The following is a 20,829-nucleotide window of genomic DNA, read 5'->3' on the forward strand; positions in this document are numbered from 1 at the left end:
AGCCAAAATTGCACCGAGATTTCGGAAAATAGTTTTCCCTTTTGAGTCTCTGCTCAAAATTTATTCACATTTCAAAAAGTGCACTATTTGCAACACTCAGTATAATAGGACAGCATGTCATTTTTCATTTGAAGGAAGGTATTGGCTTAAAAGTTAGCTACGGACATACACTCAGTGTCCACTTTATCAGATACATTTGTACACCTGTTTGTTAATGCAAATATCTAGAGGAGGAGGAGAAGATGGCGGCGCGACGCAGCGTGCGCGGCCTCTCTGGTGAATGATATCTGTATTCTAAGTAGGGGACCGTGCACAATTCTGATTTGATGGAGACAGATGTGAGAGGACGGAGGAACGTCTGGAGAAACTTCTGAAATGCCCGCTTCGCTGCCGCTGCTACTGTGTGGTAACTGGAATCTCCGGAGCAGAAGGCCCTGAATCCTCGGCTTTGCTTGTTTTGGCGGCCGGGGCTATGTCGAATGCGCTCAGCAGAGGATGGCGCTTGAGAGGCTGTATTGGAGGGGCTTGTTGGAGGCTTGAAGTTTTCGGATGGACGGACTCGGTGTCGGCTGTGGTCGGCTGCTTCCAAGGCATCGGCAGTTGTTGGTGCCTTGGAGGTTTATGGCAGGGAGTTTCTCCCTTTTGCCGCCTGCTATCGGGGACTCGGGAGTTGATCAGGACTTGAGACTTCTCTTTTACTGTGCTCATGGTCTGCTCTTTATCAAATTATGGTATTGGTTTATACTGCTGTAACTACATGTTATAATTATGTGGTTCTGTCAGTGTTAGTCTTTGGTTTGTCCTGTTTTCTGTGATATCACTCTGGAGGAACATTGTATCATTTCTTAATGCATGTATGCATTTCTAAATGACAATAAAAGAGGACTGAGTGTTCTCATAATCTAATCAGCTAATCGTGTGGCAGAAACTCAATGCACAGAAGTATTTAGACATGGTCAAGAAGTTTGGTTGCTTATCACAGCAAACATCAAACTGGGGAAGAAATGTGATCTAAGTGACTTTGACTGTGGAATGATTAGTAGTTTGAGTATCTCATAAGCTGTTGATCTCCTGGGATTTTCACACACAATAATATCTAGAGTTCACATAGAATAGTGCGGAAAACGGAAAACATCCAGTGAGCGCCAGTTCACCTCATTAATGAGAGCAGTTAGAGGAGAATGGCCAGACTGTCAAGCTGGAAGGAAGGCAACAGTAACTCAAATAACCACGTGTTGCAACAGTGGCGTGCCAAAGAGCAATTCTAAATGCACACTTTGAATCTTGAAGTGGATGAGCTACGGCATCGGCAGGAGACCACACAAGATTCCACAGGAGATACCAAATAAAGAGGCCACTGAGTGTTCTCAAGAGAGGGGATTTAATGCAATTTAAATAATGCTATTGAAAGTAGCTCTATGGCAAAAACAGTGTTTTATAATTACAGTGATTAGATAAATAGAGCAATGGGGAGTCTCAGCAAGACTCGGTTTTCTGTGTAAGTCTGAGAATTCCAAATTCATTGGCCCATGTGGGTAAGTCCTGTACGTCTTTATTCTGATTGATCCAACAAGAACAGGACCCACTACCAACCGTTGTGGGGAGATGGGAGGGTGTACCGGAGCGAATTATACCAGCTAGTGGAGTGGTGCCGCAGCAACAACTTTGCACTCAAGGTCAGTAAGATGAAAGAGCTGATTGTGGACTTCAGGAAGGGTAAGACGAGGGAACACAAACCAATCCTCACAGAGGATTCAGAAGTGGAGAGAGTGAGCAATTTCAAATCCCTGGATGTCAAGATCTCTGAGAATCTAACCTGGACCAAACATATCGATGCAGCTATAAAGAAGGCAAGGCAACAGCTATGTTTCATTAGGAGTTCAAAGAGATTTGGTTTGTCACCTAAAACATTCGAAAACTTCTATAAATGTATCGTGGAGAGCACTTGATGCATCACTGTCTCGTACTGAGTTGGGGGGGGTGGGCATGGGTTGCTACTGCACAGGACCAAAAGAAGCTACAGATAGTTGTAATTAACTTCATCTCGTGTAATGGCCTCTGTAATATCCAAGGCATCTTCAAGGAGCAGTGCCTCAGAAAGGCGGCGTCCATTAGTAAGGACCCCCATCACCCAGGACATGCCCTCGTGCCCCTATGGTTATTCATATCTATATACATTTATGTCTATATTTATCACGTATTGCATTGTTCAGCTGCCGCTAAGTTAACAAATTTCATGACACATGCCGGTTCTGATAAACTTGGTTCTGATTGTATCTCATGGGAGACACAATCCTTCTGGCTACACCAGCTCAATAACTACCACTGTTGTTTTTCTATGTCAGACGTCTGTGGGTACCTATCCCAATTTGTAGACGTTTGTACAGGTACTGAGGCTGGTCCTTAGTGCAGGGTTCCCTGTAGCTTTTGTTATTAGGCAACCCCTACGACCTTCTATCAGCCAGCAAGACTGAATTCTGCTTCCTCTGGTCTCTGTCCTATCACAGACCTTTCCTTTAGTTCTCTCTGCCTCTCCCTGCCCTTCATCTGCAACATAAAAAAAATTAACTGTTAATTTTTTAAAAATTTTATAAGTTATTTAAAAATTTAAGAACTCTCTTAACATTTCCCAGTTCTGAAGAGCGTTGTTCTTCTCTCTCTACAGATGCTACCTCACTTGCTGAATTTTTCCAGCATATTCTAGTCTGATGTTAATGGTATACTTGTCTTAGATAGAGCACTAAAAAGCGAATTGATTACAAATTATTAATTAATTGCTAGGCACAGTATAGTATCTATAATCAGTTTTCTTATTGTAATAAAGTACATTCAAAGCTTTAAAACATGCTTTTCCATCCAATGAACCCGTGTTTGCAAAATCTACAAATTAGCACACTAGTATAAAGTTGAAATAATGTTAAAACATTGGAAACAGAAGCAGGGATCGTCAAGTTATACAGCATAGAAATGGGCTGTTTGACTCAGTTGATCCATGCTGAGCAAGATGTCTTGACAAGCAGGTCATATTTTCCAGAAAAAAATGGCCCACATTTCTCCAAAATTTTACTATTGATGTGCTTGCTCAAATGTCTTTTGAATGCTGGAATTGTACTTGTCTCTACCACTTCTTCTGGAAACTTGTCCATGTACCTACCACCTTCTGTGAAAAACTTGCCCCTTGGATCCCTTTTAAATCATTCCCCATCATCTGAAACACATGCCCCTGAGCTTTAGCCTCTTATACCCTGGGGAAAAGACTGTGGCAATCCCCATTATGTGCATCTCTTATTACTTTATCAACCTCTTTAAGTCCTCTCTCCACCTCACCTGGGAAAACAGTCCTTATCTATCCAGTTTCTTCTTGTAACTCAGGCTTTCCTATCCCAACAACATCTTTTTGAATTTCTGAACCTTGTCTAGCTCAATCAAATCCTTCCTGTAACATGGTGAACAGACCTACACACAATACTCTTAAGTGTGGTCTTAACACCATAAAACCATAATCTATGGGAGTAGAATTAGGCCATTTGGCTCATCGAACCTGCTGCATCATTTCTTCATGGCTTGTCCATTTTCCCGCTCAGCCCCAATCTCCAGCCTTCTTCCCGTATCCTTTCATGCCTGACAAATCAAGAATCTATCAACCTTAAATGTACCCTGTGACTTGGCCTCCACAGTTGCCTGTGGCAACGAATTCCACAGAAGTCTTCAGTGTTTTGTTTTCCTACTTCCTTCATGTCAGACTTTCCAACGGGACAATATATAAAGGTCCTTTTCCCACTCTCGACTTTTGCCAGACCACCAAACACACTTTTCCCTCCCCCTCCCCAACACTCTCCACTTCCTACAGTGATTACTCTCTCCATGATTCCCTTGTCCGTTTATCCCTCCCCACTAATCTCCCCCCGGTACTTATCCCTGCAAGCAGGAAATGTGCTGCACCCGCCCATTCACTTCCGTTCAGGGCCCCAAACGGTCCTTCCAGGTGAGTGAGGCAACGCTTCATCGGAGAATCTGTTGGGGTCGTCTACTGTATCCTGTGCTGCCGATACAGCCTCCTCTACGTTGGTGAGACTCGACATAGACTGAGGAAGTTCTTTGTCGAATACCTTCGCTCCATCCACAAAAAGCAGAATTTCCCGGTGGCCAACCATTTTAATTCCAATCCCCATTTCTATTCTGACATGTCAGTCCATGGTTTGCTCTACTGCCACGATGAGGCTACTCTCAGGTTGGAGGAGCAATGCCTCATTTTCTCTCTGAGTAACCTTCAAGCTGATGGCGTGAACATAATTTTCTCCAGCTTCTGGTGATTTATCCTCCTCCCCCTCCTCTCTTCTTCAATTCCACATTCTGCCCTCTCCCCCCCTCTCTTCTTCAATTTCACTTTCTGTACCCCCTCCCCCTCCTCTCTTTTCAACTCCACATTCTGCCCCCCTCTTACCTCTCATCTTCTCCTCACTTGCCTGTTACCTCCTCCTGGTGTCCCTCCTGCCTCCCTTTCTTCCATGGTCCACTGTCCTCTCCTTTCATATTCCTTCTTCTCCAACCCTGACCCTTTTCCTCTTTTCATTTGCTACCTTATCCCACCCTCCCTCGCGCAGCTGGCTTCACCTATCACCTTCTTTGTGTTGCACTGGATTTCTAGCATCTGCAGAATCTCTGGTGTTTTCCCCCTTCATACTGTCTAAAAAGAGCCCAATGATTGTACCAGAGAGGGACAGCGAGGCTGTGTCCATGCCCTACTTAATCCTAATGTCTCTATCAATATCCTGAAGCAGATTGGCTGTTTATTATGGCAATATTTTTGGTGGGAGCTTGCGGTGTGCAAATTGACTCCTGCATTTCTTCATTTACAATAATTCAAAAATCAGGCATTTTGGAAGCAACATAGCAGGCAAAATAGGTATGTAATAACACACACACACAAAAATGCTGGTGGAACACAGCAGGCCAGGCAGCATCTATAGGAAGAGGTACAGTCGATGTTTCGGGCCGAGTCCCTTCGTAAGGACTAACTGAAAGAAGAGATAGTAAGAGATTTGAAAGGGGAAGGGGGAGGGGGAGATCGGAAATGATGGGAGAAGACAGAAGGGGGAGGGATAAAGCTAAGAGCTGGAAAGTTGATTGGCAAAAGGGATACGAGGCTGGAGAAGGGAGAGAATCATGGGATGGGAGGCCTAGGGAGAAAGAAAGGGGCAGGGGGGTGGAAAGCCCAGAGAATGGGCAAGGATTTATAGTGAAAGGGACAGAGGAGCCTTTCTCACTAGCACAACGGCAGAGTCAATGACTTTAAAAAGCTCAGAAGAGTAACCTGGGACAAACTTTCACAATGTTGGCATGCTAGAACAAACCTTCTAATCTTGTGACAAGCTTTAACTAGATTGCTGAGAAGTGATGAATACTTCTGTGTCATTAGCGAAAGTAAGAAAATAGAAGCATTCTGATAAATATTTAACTTTTTATTTTATTGAGAAAAAGCACGGAGTAGGCCCTTCCAGCCCTTCAATCCACGCCACTCAGCAATTCCAGATTTAACACTAGTCTAATCACAGGACAATTTACAATGAACAATTAACCTAGTGACTGGTACGCCTTTGGACTGTGGGAGGAAACTGGAGCACCCGGAGGAAACCCACACGGTCACAGGGCGAACGTACAAACGCCTTACAGGCAGTGTTGGGAATATATAACATTAGGTCACTTACTCACCTCACAGAACTAAATGTTATTCTGTGCAAAAAAAGGATTATTGAGAGTGGCATTCAGTAATCAATGTTTTATTAATGGTAAATTTGTGGAACTTCATAGATAGAATTACTAAATGTTAAATCTGTGTTCAGTGTGTGTCTTTTTGCCAGTTAAATCAATATAGCCAAACAAGGCAGTTAATAATATTGGCTCATGCAAAAAGATTTTTGCAATGTTTTACAATTTATATAGCAATCAATATCTGATAATAGCCCTCCTTTTGGGAAACAAGCTTTATTAGAGAAACCAACTATTATGTTTCTATTTTATATGAAGAGCTGTGCCAACATCAATATAACATAAGAATCTATCCTAAGGACCAAATCCCCTGCAGAATTCCTGATGGTTCCATGTAGAACTACTGGTATTTACCTCTGCAGCTGCACAAGTGTCTGGAATTCATGCAATTTGTGTGACTTTTCCCTAGCATACTCTGACTTTGGAGAGAGAACAATAAGCAAAAGGACAGCAGAATTTTTCTTTCTATAAGATAGACGACTGGAGAGCTCATCTACTGAGGTTATTTGGATGGAACTGAGGAATAAGAAAAGAATGAGCAGATTAAAAGGATTATATTATAGACTTCTAATAGTCTGCAGGATTTAGAAAAGCACATTTGTAGAGAGATGGCAGACTGCTACAAGAAATATAAGGTTGTGATAGATGATTTTAACTTTCCTCATATTGACTGGGACTCCCATACTGTAAAAGGGCTGGCTAGATGGGATAGAGTTTCTCAGATGTATTCAGAAAAGTTTCTTGAATCAATTCATAGAGGTTCTAACTAGAGAGATGCTAGATCTCCTATTAGGGAATGAGACATGGCAGGTGACAGAAGTTTGTGTAGGGGAACATTTCTAGTGATCATAGTGCCATTAGTTTCAGTATAATTACTGGAGAAGGTTACTGTAGATCTGGTCAACAGGTTGAGATTCTAAATTGGAGAAAGGCCAATTTTGATGGTGTCAGAAAGGATCTGGTAAGTGTAGACTGGGACAGGTTTTTTCAGGCAAAGGTGTGCTTAGTAAGTGGGAGGCCTTTAAAAGTGATGAGTACAGAGTTTCCCTGGTTTAGAAGAAGGAGATACATAGCAGGTATACGAAGGCAGGAACAAATGAGGTACTTGATGAGTATAAGAAATGAAAAGGAACACATAAGAAGGAAATCAGGAAGACTAAAAATTGATCTAGCAGACAAGATGAGTGAAAATCCCAAGGGCTTCTACAGATATATTAAGCACTTACACCTACAGTGATGAAATGCTTTTGAGAGGTTGGTCACGACTCGACTGAACTCCTGCCTCAGCAAGGACCTGGACCCATTGCAATTTGTCTATCACCACAATAAGTCAATGGCAGATGCAAACTCAATGGCTCTTCACACGGCTTTAGACCCCCTGGACAACACAAACACCTACATCAGGATGCTGTTCATCGACATTTAGTACCATCATTCCTACAATCCTGATTGAGAAGTTGCAGAACCTGGGCCTCTGTACATCCCTGGATCCTCAGCTTCCTAACTGGAAGACCACATTCTGTGCAGATTGGTGATAACACCTCCTCACTGACGATCAACACTGGTGCACCTCAGGGGTGTGTGCTTAGCCCACTGCTCTACTCTCCGTATACACATACCTGTGTGGCTAGGCATAGCTCAAACACCATCTATAAACTTGCTGATGATACAACCATTGTTGGTAGAATCTCAGGTGGTGATAAGAGGGCTTACAGGAGTGAGATATGCGAACTAGTGGAATGGTGCTGCAGCAACAACCTGGCACTCAATATCAGTAAGACGAAAGAACTGATTGTGGACTTCAGGAGGGGTAAGACGAAGGAACACATACCAATCCTCATAGAGGGATCAGAAGTGAAGAGAGTGAGCAGTTTCAAGTTCCTGGGTGTCAAGATCTCGGAGGATCTAACCTGGTCCCAACATATTGATGTAATTATAAAGAAGGCAAGACAGCAGCTGTACTTCATTAGGAGCTTAAAGAGATTTGGCATCTCAACAAATACACTCAAAAACTTCTATAGATGTACCATGGAGAGCATTCTAACAGGCTGCATCACTGTCTGGTATGAAGGGGCTACTAGACAGGACCGAATGAAGGTGCAGAGGGTTGTAAATTTATTCGGTTCCATCTTGGGTACGAGCCTACAAAGTACCCAGGGCATCTTTAAAGAGCGTTTTCTCAGAAAGGCACTGTCCATTATTAAGGACCTCTAGCACCCAGGGGATGCCTTTTTCTCACTGTTACCATCAGGTAGGAGGTACAGAAGCAGGAAGACATTCAGCGATTCAGGAACAGCTTCTTCCCCTCTGCCATCCGATTCCTAAATGGACATTGAACCCTTGGACACTATCTCACTTTTTTAATATATAATATTTCTGTTAGGTTAGGTGCTGGAGAATTGGTGGATAGCTAATGCTGTTCCTTTGTTGAAGAAAGGCTCTAAAAATTAGTGGGGAAATTATTGGCCAGTGAGCCCGACATCAATCATGGGTAAGTTATTGGAAGGTATTCAAAGGGACCAGATATATAAGTATTTGGATAGACAGGGAGAGATTAGGGATAGTCAACCTGGAGCTGTACATGGTAGGTCATGTATAACCAACCTTTTTTTGAAGAAGTTACCAGGAAAGTTGAAGAAGGCAAAGTAGTGGATGTTGTCTACATGGACTTTAGCAAGGCCTTTGGCAAGACCCCATATAGGAGGTTGGTCGAGAAGGTTCACTCACTTGGTATTCAGAATGAGGTAGTAAATTGGATTAGACATTGGCTTCATGGGAGAAACCAGAGAGTAGTAGATAATTGGCCCTCTGACTGGAGGCCTGTGACTTATAGTCTACCATTGTGATTAGTGCAGGGTCCGTTACTGTTTGTCATCTCCATTAATGACCTGGATGATAATGTAGTAAACTGTAACAGCAAATTTGTGGGTGACACCAAGATTGGGGGTGTAGAGGACAGTGAGGAAGGCTATCAAAGCTTGTAGCGGGACCTGGGCCAGCTGGAAGAATGGGTAAAAAATGACAGATGGAATTTAATGCAGACAGCTGAGAGGTGTTAAACTTTTGGTGGACAAACCAGGGTAGAACTTACGTGGTGAGTGATAGGGCACTGATGAGTGCTGTAGAACAGAGAGAGCTGGGAATATTGATCCATAATTCCTTGAAAGTGGTGTCACACGTTGATAGGGTCATGAAGAGAGCCTTTGGCTTCATAGTTTTGTGTATTGAGTAAAATCAAAGTATTGAGTACAGGAGTAGGGATGTTATATTGAAGTATATAAGATGTTGATGAGGCATAATTTGGAGTATTGTATGCCCTATCTAGTTATCTACCTACAGGAAAGATATTAAGAAGATTGAAAATTTACAAGGGTGCTGCCAGGACTTGAGGACCTGAGTTATAGGGAAAGTTTGGATTGGATAGTGGAGCGTAGGTGTATGATGGGAGATTTGACAGAGGTATACAAAATAATGAAGGTTATAGATAGGGTAAATGCAAGTAAGGTTTTTTACTGAGGCTAGGTGAGACTAGAACTAGGGATCATGTTTTAACGGTGAAAGGTGAAATGTTTAAAGGGAACATGAGGGGGAACTTCTTCACTCAGTGGCTGGTGAGAGTGTGGATGGAGCTACCAATGGAACTGGAGAACGCGGATTTAATTTTGGAGAAATTTGGATAAGTACATAGATGGGAGAGGTATAGAGAGCAATGGTCCGAGTGCAGGTCGATGGGACGAGGCAGTTTGGCACATCCAGATGGGCCAAAAGGCCTGTTTCTGTGCTGTAGTGTCCTATGACTCTAAGATATTTTTTTCTCTATTTTGTTTTCAGTGTCCTGAAATAATTCAACATTTAAAACCCTTTTTTCAGCTAAAATAAAAGAATTTACCATATACTAAATTGATCTTGTACTTATGATGGGAGCCAACCAATTCCAGAAAACTCATTCCAGGTTAGGAAGAGGGAAGTGACCAAAATGCATGGGTGGTGTTGTTTATCAGAAAGTGAAGATGAGTGCTTCAAGTTCAAGTTTATTGTCCAGGGTATAAATGACTTGTGCATCAGCGGCATAGTACATTGCAAACAGGACAAACATCAATGAAATAAACTTAAATGAACATAAATTATGCAAAACTTGCATAACAAAATAAACATAAATAACATCACAACATCAGTAGAAATTGAAGGAAATATAGTATGGGAGAGAATTATGGCTTTTAGGTTGGTTCATGAACCTGATGGCTATGTGGAAGAAGCTGTGGATGTTGTTCAGATGTCATAGACCTGGATTCTGTTGTTGCACCTTAGTGATGTAGGGCAGGTCCACCATCATGACTGTGAACCTGCAGCAAATTCAGGAGTTCTGCATATGCCTAGTTTCACAAAAAGCTCCCAGAGGCGCTGTATTAGTGATTTAACATTCCTGCGTAATCTGTACAACCTTTGCCACTGAAATGAAGTCAGTTAAAGTAAAATAAACAATGTATCAATGAACTTGCCTTTCTTTAAAATACCCAGAAAATCTTATTTAATAGCTTACTGAGCCATAATTATTAATCAGTAAGTTCCATGACTCTTAAAACAACTAAATCTGTTGATTGCAGTTTCCATAGACAAATATTTTCAACAAATAATATATTATTGTAAGAAAAATATGTGGTATTTAAGCTTCTGTTTTAACCGCAATGTGGCAGTTTCAGACTTTACCTCATGGTCTGTAAGATGTTAACAGATGCCATCTATTTTGAATCCTTCAGCCAGTTTGATGTTTCTACAAGTCTATTCCAGGTTTTAAATTGCTGTAGATGAACTACTGTGTCCTACGAAGGACAAATGGCTTCTATGAGGAGTTGGAAGAGTTGGACTTGTTCTCCATTGCAAGCAAAAGTTAAAAGAAGGTTTAGAGCTATTGCAGGAAAACAGACTCTTCAGCTCACTGAGTCCACATGGATGACCAACCAATCTAATATATAGTCATCCTACTTTTGTTCTCCCCACATTCTCATTGACTTCCTCCACATCTACCGCAACTTGATCCGGTATTGGGAAATGAACCTGGTGTCAGGTGTCAGGTCTCTCAGTGGGAGAGCATTTTGGAGATAGTGATCACAATTCTATCTCCTTTACCATAGCTTTCCTAACAGACAAGTTAGGAAAGCGTTTAATTGGAGTAACGGGAAATGTGAGGCTATCAGACAAGAACTCGGAAGCATAAATTGGGAACAGATGTTCTCAGGGAAACGTACGGAAGAAATGTGGCAAATGTTCAGGGGATATTTGCATGGGGTTCTGCGTAGGTACGTTCCAATGAGACAGGGAAAGGATGGTAGGGTACAAGATCCGTGGTGCACAAAGGCTGTTGTAAATCTAGTCAAGAAGTAAAGAAAAGCTTACGAAAGGTTCAAAGAAACAGGTAATGATAGAGATCTAGAAGATTATAAGGCTAGCAGGAAGGAACTTAGGAAAGAAATTAGGAGAGCCAGAAGGGGCCATGAGAGGGCCTTGGTGGACAGGATTAGGGAAACCCCAAGGCATTCTACAAGTATGTGAAGAACAAGAGGGTAAGACAGGAGAGAATAGGACCAATCAAGTGTGACAGTGGAAAAGTGTGTATGGAACCGGAGGAGATAGCAGAGGTACTTAATGAGTACTTTGCTTTAGTATTCACTACGGAAAAGGATTTGGCGATTGTAGGGATGACTTACGGTAGACTGAAAAGCATGAGCATGTAGATATTAAGAAAGAGGATGTGCTGGTGCATTTGGAAAGCATCAAGTTGGATATGTCACCAGGACCGGACAAGATGTATCCCAGGCTACTGTGGGAGGCGAGGGAGGAGATTGCTGAGCCTCTGGCAATGATCTTTGCATCATCAAAGGGGACAGGAGAGGTTCTGGAGGATTGGCGGGTTGAGGATGTTGTTCCATTATTCAAGGAAGGGATTAGAGATAGCCCACGAAATTATAGACCAGTGAGTCTTCCTTCAGTAGTTGGTATGTTGATGGAGAAGATTCTGAGAGGCAGGATTTATGAACATGTGGAGAGGCATAATATGATTAGGAATAGTCAGCATGGCTTTGTGAAAGGCAAGTCGTGGCTTATGAGCCTGATTGAATTTTTTGGGGATATGATGAAGTTAGAGCAGTAGATGCAGTGTATATGGATTTCAGCAAGGCGTTTGATAAGGTATCCCATGCAAGGCTTATTGAGAAAGTAAGGAGGCATGGGGTCCAAGGGAACATTGCTTTGTGGATCCAGAACTGGCTTGCCCACAGAAGGCAAAGTGTGGTTGTAGATGGGTCATATTCTGCATGGAGGTCTGTCACCAGTGGTGCGCCTCAGGGATCTGTTCTGGGACCCCTGCTCTTCATGATTTTATAAAAGACCTGGATGAGGAAGTGGAGGGATGGGTTAGTAAATTTGCTGATGACATAAATGTTGGGGGTGATATGGATAGTGTGGAGGGCTGTCAGAGGTTACAGCGGGACATTGATAGGATGCAAAACTGGGCTGAGAAATGGCAGATAGAGTTCAACCCAGATAAGTGTGAACAACAGGAATTCTGCAGATGCTGGAAATTCAAGCAACACACATCAAAGTTGCTGGTGAATGCAGCAGGCCAGGCAGCATCTCTAGGAAGAGGTACAGTCGACGTTTCAGGCCGAGACCCTTCGTCAGGACTCGGCCTGAAACGTTGACTGTACCTCTTCCTAGAGATGCTGCCTGGCCTGCTGCGTTCACCAGCAACTTGGAGTACTGTTCTCATTTGTGGTCGCCTCACTACAGGAAGGATGTGGAAACTATCAAAAGGGTGCAGAGGAGATTTACAAGGATGTTGCCTGGATTGGGGAGCATGCCTTATGAGAATACGTTGAGTGAACTCGGCCTTTTTGCCTTGGACTGATGGAGGATGAGAGATGACCTGAGAGAGGTGTATAAGATGATGAGAATCAATGATTGTGTGGATAGTCAGTGGGATTTTCCCAGGGCTGAAATGGCTAGTACAAGGGGGCACAGTTTTAAGGTGCTTGGAAGTAGGTACAGCAGAGATATCAGGGGTAAGTTTTTTATGCAGAGAGTGGTGAGTGCGCGGAATGGGCTGCCAGCGACGGTGGTGGAGGCTGATACGATAGGGTCTTTTAAGAGAGTCTTGGATGGGTACATGGAGCTCAGCAAAATAGAGGGCTTGGGTAACCCAAAGTAAGTTCTAAGGTAAGGACGTGTTCGGCACTGCTGTAGGTTTTCCAAGTTTCTAACTACACATCAGGGCCAATTTACAACAGCCAATTAACCAAACAGACCCCATGTCTTTGGGATGTGGGATGAAACCAGAGCACCTGGAAGAAACCCCTACAGTCATAGGGAGTCCATGCAAAACAGGGGAAATGTGCACAATGCACATGCACAGCACACAGGTCAGGCCTGCACCTGGGTCTCTGGCAGTGTGAGGCAGTGGCTCTACTTGCAGTGCGTTTTGTTAAAGACTGAAGCAGTTTTCAAAGAAAACAAGTCTAAAAAACGTGTTTCCAGCAGCAGGGGAGTCATAACCAGGGGAAGCAGATTTAAGGTCATCGGCAGAAGACACTAGGAGAATTGTTCATGCGGCAGCTCCAGAACGGGTGGCAGAAACAGGTTTCTAATGTGCCACAGCAGTATTCCAGTTTAAGTTCCAACTTCAAAGAAGTATTATGCATCGAACTGCGTGACAGTTCCATTCCCCACACATTGTAATCAGAACTGATAACTAAAAGATATTTTTAGCATTTTCCTTCTTCATCATGGGCTTCATCCATACTTACTTAACATAAATATTGCCTAACGTTGCCTTCAGCATTGTGGAAATAGCTGACAAGGTGCATTTGTGTGGCACATCTAATAATGCCTCTGCCATTGGGGCATTCTCAGATCATCTCTCCAGACCACAAATGCATCATCTTCCCGTCAGTATCAAGGGGAGGCTACAAGTACCTAAGGGTGTGGAACGTGGATATTGGATCCACCTCAAACATCAGAGTCTTGTTTAAACATAATGCCAGTTTTCCCACTGAACCAGCTGCATAGGTACTCTGGCCAAACCAGTAAGAGAAAGTCAAGTTTGAGTTTACTGTCATATGTACAAGTACCTTTGCGCACAGGTGCAATTTAAACCTTACCTGCAGCCACAACAGTAGGTCAGAGACTGTGTGTATTGTAACGTGTGACCTGCTCCCTGACACTTCCCAGCCTCTCCACCGTGCCTCAACGGAGGAGTGCAGCTCTGTCTGTTCTCAGGAAGCTTGCCATCACCCAGGACGAAGCAGCCCTCTTGAAGGACTACGGCCCCATTGTAAACATTCATTCCCTTCATCACCAGTACATAGTGGCTGCAGCGTGCACTAACAAAAACATGCACTGCAGTTACTCACCCAGACTTCTCCCAAATAACCGGACAAGCGCATGAACTCTATCACCGACAGGGCCAAGAGTGGCAGATGCATATGGACAGCACCACTTGCAAATTCCACTCTGAATTGGACACCATCCTGACTTGGAAACGTTAACAATTGATAATTGTTTTATTTTTATCACATGTACCATGGTACAACGAAAAGCTTTGATTTGCATGACATCCATCCAGATCATTTCATCACATCAGTACGTTGAAGTGGTACAAGAGAAAAGCACTAACAGAATGCAGAATATAATGTCACACGTACAGAAAAAGTCCACCGCAGACAGACAACAAGATAGATTATGATTATGAGGTTAAACAAAAGAATATACATTTTCATTGCTGGAACAGTTACTACCCCACAACCATCAGGCTCTTGAACAAAAAGGGATAACTACGCTCACTTGCCCATCCATTGAGATATTCCCACAACCAATTATCTCACTTTAAGGACTCTTTATCTTGTTATTTCATATTCTTGTTATTTATTGCTATCTATTTATATTTGTATTTGCAATTTGTTGTCTCCTGAGCTCTGGTTGATCTGGTTATAGTTACTATTCTATAGATTTGCTGAAAATGGCTGCAGGAAAATGAATTTCAGGTTGTACTTGGTGACATGTATGTTCTCTGATAATGACATTTACCTTGAATTTTGATCTACATCTTGGAATTTCTTCCTCAACAGTGCTGTAGGACAACATTCATCTGAGGGCCAACAGAGGTTCAGGAAAGTGCTGAGCATCACCTTCTCAGCAGTAATTAGCAATGGACAATAAATAAATGGAGACTTTGACAGATATGCTCAGATCCCGTAACTGAGCAACAATTTCAGCTAATTGGGTGAGAAGGTGTGAAGATGCACGAGGGAGCTGATTCAGAGACCCAAAGCTCTAGCATCAAGCTCAAATCCAAGGAATACCTCTGCCAATGTAATGGACAAATAATTTCACAATGACAACCTTGCCTCTTTCAAGGTTCGGGCTTCACCAGGTGTATTATACTGTTTGACAGTAGGGAGCTGGGAACAATATGAACAACAAAAAAAAGTCATTCATAGTGACTAGCAAACACCTGCTCCTTATAGTCATTGGATAAGGGACCTAATACAGATGTAACATGTACAATGGGTGGCATGGGGACAGGGGGCTGATTGACCTACTTTAGTGCTACTTGACTCTATAATTCCATGTTCCACCTGCTTCTTCTCCGTTTCTCCCTCTTCCTCTCATCCTTCTGTTTATGCCAACTATGGTGGGTTTACAGTGGTGTGGAGCTGGTAGAGGAGATAAAGTCAGCCTCATCCTTTCAGAGGTTAAATGATCTTTCTCCTTCTTCCTTCTGTAACTGTCTCAGGTATTCGGTGCCGAGAACAGCGCACATTTTGTGCAAAAGCGAGTGAGCGGGCTAGACACTGGAAAGCAGCCTTCCACACCCCCTGAGCTCCAAGAGAGGCAGAAGAAAATGTGAGTATTATCATGCAGTGATAATGCAGCATTTTGGAACAGTGAAATGTCACAATATATTTCATGGAAACTGCCATCATGAGACTATGGATTGATATCGATTGTTACTTAATGTCACCATAGATATGGTAGGCTGAAGGGCCTGTTTCTGTGCAGTACGAGCCGAAGGGCCTATTCCTGTGGAATACGAGCCGAAGGGCCTGTTCCTGTGCAGTACGAGCCGAAGGGCCTGTTTCTGTGCAGTACGAGCCGAAGGGCCTGTTCCTGTACGTACGGGCCAAAGGGCCTTTTCCTGTGGAATACGAGCCGAAGGGCCTGTACAGTACAGGCCAAAGGGCCTTTTCCTGCGGAATACGAGCCGAAGGGCCTGTTCCTGTGGAATACGAGCCGAAGGGCCTGTTCCTGTACAGTACGAGTCAAAGGGCTTTTTCCTGTGCAGTACGAGCCGAAGGGCCTGTTCCTGTGCAGTGCGAGACGAAGGGCCTGTTCCTGTGGAATACAAGCCGGAGGGCCTGTTTCTGTGCAGTACAATTCTATGAAGAACAAAATAAGGAATAGGGCAAAATAAGAAATGAATAAACTGACGACACCCTCTCGCTCGCTGTTCTTGAGGGAAGGTCCTTGCGTTTGATAGATCTCTCTCTCCCTCAATGCCTTCTGAGGATGGTACCAGAGCAAGATTTAATTGTGATTTGTGGATTTGGATTCCAACTCAGCTTTACGATGTGTTCTAGGTCTGGTCACTCCATTTTTTGTTGCTACTTCTGGGTGATTTTTGAGTCAGGGCGGCCTGCAGATAACGAACACTGAGCTGAACTGAAATATGTCTTTTGATTTTGTGTTTTATATTCTGTGCTGGCCCTCATTTTTTTAAATTGCCATTTGCATGATCTTTTTTGTGTTGGGGGGACAGTGAGGGGTTGATGTTTTTCTTTGAATGGGCTGGTTCCATGCTTCTTTGTTTCTTGGCTGTCTGTGGGGAGGAGGAATTTTAGGGCTATATACTGCATACGTACTTTGATAATAAATGTGATTTGAATCGCTGAACAATGGTGCTGTCAGTAATGCTGCTGCCTTGCAGCACCAACAGACCGGGTTCAATCCCGACCTCCAGTGCTCCCTGAGCGGATTATGCATGCAGTCATTGTGAGGACTTCTTTCGGGCAGTCTGGTTCACTTGCACAACCCAAAGACATATAGGTTGGTAGCTTAATTGTCTGCTGTAATGTCTTTGTGGATAAGTAAATAGTAGAAATAAGCATGGGCTGATGAAAATGTGAGCAGAATAGGCAGCAAGGAGAAGCTAGGAAATGGAATTTCTCTAGGTGCAGTTACTGCTGAACTGGGCCCACTTTCTAATGTCTCTTAGAAATGATTAAGTACTAAATTAGCTTAAAATAATTAAAATAGAATTTACTATTGTACCAGGTTAATGTAGGGTAACCCTGGCAAGACTTGTCTGAATGCATCATTACAGTGGGTCCTTATCAATTCAAATGTCGGAATGTCAGCGATTCTCTTCAGAACTATCAGCCATGGTTAGCGCAGCTCTCTATAGTAAATTTACAATCTTAACAGCAATGTGATTAAATTCATCCTCTGTTTTGTCTTTTGCATTAATTAATGGCTTCATCAAATGCAGAAAGCTCACCAGAACAAACATCAATTAAACTCAAACCAAGTTTCTCAAAAGAACTTCACAGTTAGATGGTAGCATTTCTTAGAAGCTGCAGTAATTGATTTGTTCGTGATTAAATGAAATAGGAACATTGCCAAATAAGTAACTGCATGACAACAAAAAATTATACAGTATTTACAAAGTGTTTTCAATAATAATAAAATATCCTTTGGTGCTTTTGAGGAGCATTTTCCAATATCTAAGAAGTTATAAGGACAGGTAACCAAAGATGAATTGGTTTTAACAAGCATCTTAAAAGAGCGTAAAGAGGTAGAAGTCAAGATTTTGAGAGAGAAGTTCAAAAATTAGGCAACTGAAGACATGGCAGTGGTGGAGCAGTGAAAATCGAGGACATGACAGAAGTAACAAGGTATCATAGAAACATGCAGCACAGAAATAAGGTCTTCACCCACCTACTCCATGCTGGGCTACAAAGACCCATCAAGGACAACTTAGGATTGACAACTAAATGGTGGCTTAGTCTCTGAAGACCACACACTTTGAATGGGTACAAAAAAATCTCTAGAACATAGAACAGTACAACACAGTTACAGGCCTTTTGGTCCATGAGGTTGTGCCAGACTTTTAATCTACTCCAAGTTTAATCTAACTCTTCCCTCCTACATATTCCTCCAGTTTTCTTTCATCCATGAGTCTACCTAAATGTGTTTTTAAATATCCCTCTTGTATTGGCCTCTACCACTACTTCTGGCAGTGCATTTCCTGTCCTCACCACTCCCTGCATAGAACACCCACCCTATGCTTCCTCCAATCACATTAAAAGTGTGTCCTTTTGTATTAGCCATTGCACTCAAAAAATGTGATGACTGTCCACTCTATCTATGCTCCTTATTATCTTGTACACCTCTGTCAAGCCACCTCTCGTCCTCCTTTGCTCCAAAGAGAAAAGTTCTACTGCGCTGAACCTTTCGCTGTAAGACATGCTCTTTCATCCAGGTAACTTCTGGTAAATCTTCTCTTCAGTCTCTCTAAACCTTCCACATCATTCCTATATCAAATTTCAAAGTAAATGATGACCAGAACTGAACACAATTCTCCAAGTGAAGTCTAACTGTAGTTTTATAGCCTCACCCCGACATCCTAAACAACCTTTATGTGTGCTTTGAGGCATGTAACATCACTCCAACCAGGAAAGGAACCCACCTCCCAGGTGAGCAGCCACAGTCTGTAACAAGAGGAGATGTAGAAGGACTCTGCAGAGAGTCAAATCTCCACCCACCTTAGGCGGCTGGGCCAGACAACATCCCAGGCCAAGTACTCAGGAAGTGTGCATACCATCTCACTGATGACTTCACACACACTTTCAACACTTCAATTATCCAGGCTCCTATCCCCACATGCTTCATGGCCACGATCATCCCTGTACCAAAGAACTCTAAACTTTCAGAACTAAATGACTACCACCCAGTGGCACCGACAATATGGTAATACCCATATCAAAACTGCATTTCTGCCACACTGGACACTCACCAATATGCTTTTTGACAGAAACTTTCATGGGGTCCCAGAACACGTTCCACACAATCAAGAAGGCTCACCAATGCCTCTACCTTATATGGAGGCTGAAAAGATGAGATGAGAGGAGATCTTATAGAAACATATAAAATTATGAAAGGGATAGATAAGATAGAGATAGGAAAGTTATTTCCACTGGTAGGTGAGACTAGAACTAGAGGACATATCCTCAAGATTCAGGGGAGTAAATTTAAGACAGAGGTGAGGAGGAACTGTTTTTCCCAGAGGGTGGTGAATCTATGGAATTTTTTAGATTATGAAGACACGCAGTCCCCTTTTATTGTCATCCACTACATAATGTACTGGGTGGGCACAGGAGTACATTCAGCCAGAGACTCATTCCACTGAGATGCAACACTGAGCGCCATAGGAAGTCATTCCTGCCTGTGGCCATCAAACTTTACAACTCCTCCCTTGGAGGATCAGACACCTTGAGCCAATAGGCTGGTCCTGGACTTATTTCCTGGCATTTACATATTACTATTTAATTATTTATGGTTTTACATTGCTTTATTTATACTCTACTCTTGGTTGGTGCAACTGTAACGAAAACCAATTTCCCTCAGGATCAGTAAAGTATGACTATGACTATGACTAGTAATGTATGCATTAAGAAATGATACAATATTCCTCCGGTGTGATATCACAGAAACACAGGACAGACCAAGACTGAAAAACTAACAAAAACCACATAATTATAACATATAGTTACAACAGTGCAACAATACCATAACTTGATGAAGAACCGACCATGGCACAGTAAAAAAATTCAAAGTCCCTCAAAAGTCCCACATCTTACGCAGACGGGAGAAGGAAGAAAACTCTCCCTGCCATGCTGACTACAGTCCAACTCTGAGTCGTCCGAAAACTTCGAGCTCTGATCAGCCCTCCAACACCAAGTACCGAGCACCATCTCTGCCAAACGCTTTGACCTCAGCCTTGGTCCAAGCCGAGGATTTTGGGGCCTTCCCTCCGGAGATTCTCGATCACACAGTGGCAGCGGCAGCGAACCGGGCATTTCAGAAATTCCTCCAGACGTTCCTCTGCTTCTCACGTTTGTCTCCATCAATTTTCTGTCTAATGAAGCTGTGGAAGCTACCTCAGTAAATATATTTAAGACATGGAATAGATTTTTCCATAGTAGGGGAATTAAGGTTTATGGGGAAAAGGCAGGTAGGTAGAGATGAATCTATGGTTAGATCAACCATGATCTTATTGAATGTTGGAGCTGTCTCAATGGGCCAGATGGCCTACTCCTGCTCCTATTTCTTATGTCCTTATGTAAAGAGCTGGACTATGTACATCTATACTTAGATCCTTCTATAGGAGAGCATCCTAACATACTGTAGGGTACGGAAACTTCACAGCTGCAGACAGGAAGGCTCCGGAACAGGTAGTCAAAACTGCCCAACACAACACTGGCACCAGCCATCAAAGGATGTAAGTACAGAAAGGTGCCGGAAAAAGTTCAGCAATATCATGAAGGATCCCACCCATCCTGCTCATGGACTGTTTATCCCACTACGTAGCATCCACGCAAGGGCCACCAGTCTCAAAAACAGTTACTTCCTCCAAGCAGTAAGGCTGATCAACACCTCCACCCACCAACCCCCACCACAACCACCACTTTATCATTTCCTGTCAGAGCCACCTTATGTACAGACACTCCTGTACCTAGTGTCACTTTATGGATATACAATCAATCAATCCTTGTATATAAGCTATCTTAGGTATTTATTTTTTATTATTGTGTTCTTTATCAATCATATTTTTATGCTGCATCCAATTGGGATTCCATTCTCCTTTACCCTTGTGTACTGGAAATGACATTAATCGATCTTTATTCTTAAATCTACAGCTTCAACATTACCTTGCAGTGCTTGAACTCAACCCCCCCCCCCCCAATTAACAAAAGGAAAACATCATACACCTTATTTACCACCTTGTCA

General features: G+C 42.8%; 1 protein-coding gene across 1 annotated transcript in view; it reads left to right on the forward strand.

Annotated features, from left to right (window-relative positions):
- Positions 1-20,829, forward strand: part of ofcc1 (orofacial cleft 1 candidate 1) — a 420,469-nt gene that overhangs the window by 388,665 nt on the left and 10,975 nt on the right. The window contains exon 19 of the mRNA XM_072248661.1: positions 15,557-15,666. Within this exon, the coding sequence (XP_072104762.1) occupies positions 15,557-15,666 (110 nt within the window). The remainder of the gene's footprint in view (positions 1-15,556; positions 15,667-20,829) is intronic.

This window comes from Mobula birostris, chromosome 1 (genome assembly GCF_030028105.1).
Source record: "Mobula birostris isolate sMobBir1 chromosome 1, sMobBir1.hap1, whole genome shotgun sequence".
Lineage (NCBI taxonomy): Eukaryota > Metazoa > Chordata > Chondrichthyes > Myliobatiformes > Myliobatidae > Mobula > Mobula birostris.